Source organism: Bombina bombina, chromosome 7 (genome assembly GCF_027579735.1).
Source record: "Bombina bombina isolate aBomBom1 chromosome 7, aBomBom1.pri, whole genome shotgun sequence".
Classification (NCBI taxonomy): domain Eukaryota; kingdom Metazoa; phylum Chordata; class Amphibia; order Anura; family Bombinatoridae; genus Bombina; species Bombina bombina.
Genome location: NC_069505.1, coordinates 615,684,778 through 615,689,505, shown reverse-complemented (window position 1 = coordinate 615,689,505; position 4,728 = coordinate 615,684,778). Strand labels below are relative to the sequence as shown.

Sequence of the window (4,728 nt, the reverse complement as noted above, 5' to 3'; positions counted from 1 at the left end):
ACTATGTCTATAACTCTGAATTGAGAACGAAAGAGACATGGTTAGCAAGAAAAGGTTTTTTTCGATGTGGTAGACACTGCAATGTGTGTGCACACTGTAAAATAGGAGAAACTATTACATCATCATCCAATAATTATGTACACAATATAAAATATAGGTTAGACTGCTGCTCTAAATATGTTATTTATGTAATTACATGTGAGGTCTGTGGTAAGCAATACACAGGCTCCACAAGTAGAAACTTGAAGGACAGAATACGTGAACATCTCACATCAATTGAAAAGGATCCTCCTAAAACCCCAGTAGCTAAACACTTTAATATGCACCCAGAGAATAAAAAAGCACTAAGGTTCCAAGCTATTGATTATATCCCTGCAGATAAGAGAGGAGGAGATAGATATAAAAAATTGTTGGATGTTGAAGTACAATGAATTTTCAGATTAGAAACTAAGGAGCCCAAAGGCATCAATCTTAGATGGGATCTTGATCTATACCAGGGAATGTAGTTTCTCTATGAAATTATATGGGAAATGTCATCCAAATGGTACAGAAAAAACTAAAGCTATTGGAATCTCTCTATGAGGTATATCTCCAGGTAATTTATAATATATAATTACTATGAAAGAAAGAATGTGTAAATTAAGATCAACTATATTATCATTAAGCTTCACTCCTTATGATATATCTATATGGGGCTACTGTAAGTACAAATTTAAAGTATATAAATAAATCAATTACTACTTACAATATATACAAGTATTGTTATAATAAACCAGGTAATACATCTTTGTGTTCCTACAGTAGAGTTTGAACTTAGAAATGACAGATTTGTAAATGTAGGTAGACTCTGCTAAGTCTGTTTATCTATGCAGTATTTATATCTACACTGTAATAGTTTTGGCATCATTTTTGAGCTTAAAATAGCATCAGGACATATATCTCTCTCCATATGAACACACTGAGTTGCTTGTATTATTCTTTGTATATTTCTACTCCATAGGCTTTACCTTAATAATGTAACAGTTTGTCTTGCTTGTTTTGCGACTGTTGAATCCTTCTAATTTATTTTTTTAGTATTAACACTAAAATGTATCTTTCTTCAATTTAGTTAAATTGTACCAGTTAGCAATGCTGCTAGTTTTGATATTTGTGGTTTGTGATTCATATGTATCTCCACATTTACGGAGTCTCTATATTCATATGTACATATTGAGTACAATTTACTATGTATGTCTTTTTGTTTCCGCATGTGTATTGTATTGAATTTGCAGAGTGAGGAACATATTCGTGATTTAAACTTGCTCGATACTTAGTTTGACAGTAATAATCATATTGAGCTATGAGCCTATACGATTTTGGCTCTTATATGTCCTCATTATTTACAACAGCAATACAAAGTCGTTTGGTTTGAGGGAGTGACTTAAGGCAGTACTGGGTATTTAATCCCCGTATGGCCACTTCCCAAACTATCTTTGAGAAAGCGCCAACCGGCGTGAAACGCGTCAGATGACGTCACTTGCCTCCCTGTATTTCAGCTTACCGTGAGTGACTGTGTCTATCACAGTTCCTGTATGAACTTTTTAAATACTTTGCTCAATAAAATTTCAATGTGCTTTTTAATCAAGTGCTTTGTGCATAGTTTCTTTACCAGTTAAGCCAATGCTGCTAAAAAAGTTTACTATTAATAACGAGTTTTAACTCACAGTTTTCTTGGGACTCCTGCTTCTCCTTGTGTGTATATATATATATATATATATATATATATATATATATACACTAATTAATAAGCAAGATAAATTGCAAATGACATTTACAAACCTACAGTATTAAGTCATAAGGATAGTTTGTGGTGAACTTTTCAGGGCACTTTTTAGATTCGTATTTTTTTTTATTTTTTTAGGGGTAGGGGTTAATGATAAAAGGTGTTTTTTATTTCAACAAACGAGCTGAATCACTTTAGGACAATGCCCTATAAAAAAGACCTATTTGTAGGTTATTTTCAGAAAAGGGTTTTTTATTTTAGGGTGTTTTTTATTTTGGGGTATTAGAATAGGCATAACTCTTTTTTATTTTTAGTAATGTGTTTGTTATTTTTTGTAAGATTAGTGTTTTTTTTACTGTTATGTTAGTTGTTTTTTACTGTAATATTAGTTTTTTATTATAATCATAGTTTTTTTTAAAAAGGAAGGTTAGATTTTATTTTATTTTAAGGTGTTTTTTTTTTTAAAGTTGTTTTTTATAAAGGTGGTGTTAGTTTATTTTGGGTTAACTTAGGGGTTGTTAAGTTAGGGGGTTTAGATGTTAGAGGGTTACTTTGGGGGGCTGGTGGTTTAAGCGTTAGTAGTGTAGTGCAGACTTTGCGATGTGGGGTGTGAGGTGGTTTAGGTGTTAAAAGTGTAGAACCATACTTTGCGGTATGGTGTGTGGTGGTTTAGGGGTTAATAGTTTAAAAGCATACTTTGCGGTGGGGTGTGTGAAGGTTTAGGGGTTAATAGTGTAAAGGGATACTTTGCAATGTGAGGGGGTGGCAGTCATAGGGAGGTTTGGTGCAACTCTCTCTCTATTCTATTCAGTCTTTATCCCAGTATTATTCTTATATTTAAACAATGTTTTGAAGCACTTTTTTAATGGCTTTCATGACCTCTCTATTTTTTAAGCTATAGACTAGTGGATTTAACACTGGAACCACAGCAATATAAATTAATGAGAGGATTATATCTAGTTTCTGTGAATTTTCAGACTTTGGTTTCATGTTCATACTTAGTGAGGTCCCACAAAATAAAATAACAACCATGAGATGTGAGGAACAGCTGGAGAACGTCTTACTTCTTCCAGCTGAGGTCTGAATCTTCAGGATGGTAGATATGATGTAGATATAGGAGATTATGATGAGTACAAAAGGACAACATCCGCATAATACACCAGCAATACTGGTAAACATTATAATGTTTGTGGTGTCACTGCAAGAGATCTTTATCATAGTTTGAGGATCACAGAAGAAATGGTTAATGTCATGTACATCACAGAATGTCAAGTTAGTCACCATCAAACTAAAAATTAATGATAGTATCCCTCCAAGGAACCAGGTGGAAAAGGCTAAAAGGATACACACCATTTTGTTCATAATGAGTATATAATTTAGAGGAACACATATAGCCACATAGCGGTCATAAGCCATGGAGGTCAATATAAGAAATTCTACAGCAACACATATTGTAAATAAAATCATCTGTATAACACAGCTTGTGATAGAAATTCTGGTATCTCTGGTGACAGTGGTGACCAGTAGTTTTGGCAAAACCGTAGAGACGTATACAATGTCGTCAACTGACAGATTGCACAGGAAGAAATACATTGGTGTGTGAAGTTGAGACACCAGGCACACAGCTGTAGTAATCATTAGGTTACCAAGCACAGCCAGCAGATACATGATAAAAACTCCTGTACATACTACAGCTTGGTTGTTTGTGGTAGCAAAAAATGACACTAGGAAGAATTCTGTTAGTGATGTGTTGTTTGTTACAGCTGCACTTGGGATATTTCCTTTGGTAAAAGGGAGAAATAAATGATTATTTGTCATGGAGATGTTATTTATTTTTTTATTCTGTCCTGGTGAATATTTGTATTTATTATTTAATATTGATACCTGTGTGTGTTCTAAAATTATTTTATTTGTTCCCCTTTTCTTACTAACATCAGTATAAAGATCATTTGGACCTTGTGTACCATCAACTTGATCTTTTTACAAAATAATACCTAGTATATTTACTGAAAAGTTAATTTAAAGTTATAGTAAACGTCTTGTACTTACATCTGTCTTGCTATAGAATAACATGTCATCCAAGACTAAACATTTTTAAAACAAATTAACATCTTGTTTGCTACAATTGTTTTTCAATTGCCAAATTCCACCCACCATTTGCCATATTTGGAGGTGACAATCTGAGCTTGACCCTGCAACAGACAAGGCTAACCATAATGAGTATGTTAGAATAAAGTGCATTGTTTTGTATTTGTTACCTGCAAAATTCAATTAGGGAAATATATGCAGCAGGGTTAGCCTTGAGACGTCTGCAAGGTAGTTTTTCAGTTTCATATATTTTTAGATCAATTACATGGAAAGGGGCAACATAAATAATGAAAGGATACAGCAAAGTTGTTTTACTACCTATAACTAAATATGTTATATTAAAATAAGGTGTCTATTGTCCCTTTAACGATAAAAATAACACAATTATAAAAGAGAAATACATATATAACCAGAATCTTGTGTTTCTATCAAGGTCCCCTTGTAAAGTTTGTGATACATATGTTTCTTGTAGATTTGTTGTGTGTATCAGTACATTTTGTGTGTTTAACCCTTTCATGACAGGGTTATAATGTACAATACAAATTGAAATCAATCGATTGTGCACACGATTGTGAGATTTCAATTATGGGATCGGGTCTGGGGGGCGTCATTATGACACTAGGAACACCCTCCAGACCGCAATAAAATCCGGAGCATCCTCTTCTTTCCGACGACTAACACTGAATGACGGTTCCTTTAAATGATGTCATCCAAGATGGCGTCCCTCGAATTCTGATTGGCTGATAGGATTCTATCAGCCAATCGGAATTAAGGTAGGAAAAATCTGATTGGTTGATTTAATCAGCCAATCAGATTGAAGTTCAATCCGATTGGCTGATTGGATCAGCCAATAGAATGCAAGGTCAATTCTATTGGCT

At 33.7% G+C, this 4,728-nt stretch overlaps 1 protein-coding gene across 1 annotated transcript; it reads right to left on the bottom strand.

Annotated features, from left to right (window-relative positions):
• Window positions 1-2,599: 2,599 nt before the first annotated feature.
• Window positions 2,600-3,580, bottom strand: LOC128636714 (olfactory receptor 1G1-like). Its single transcript, XM_053689701.1, has one exon. It carries the CDS (start codon window positions 3,578-3,580, stop codon window positions 2,600-2,602), a length of 981 nt encoding a protein of 326 aa, XP_053545676.1.
• Window positions 3,581-4,728: the final 1,148 nt, after the last annotated feature.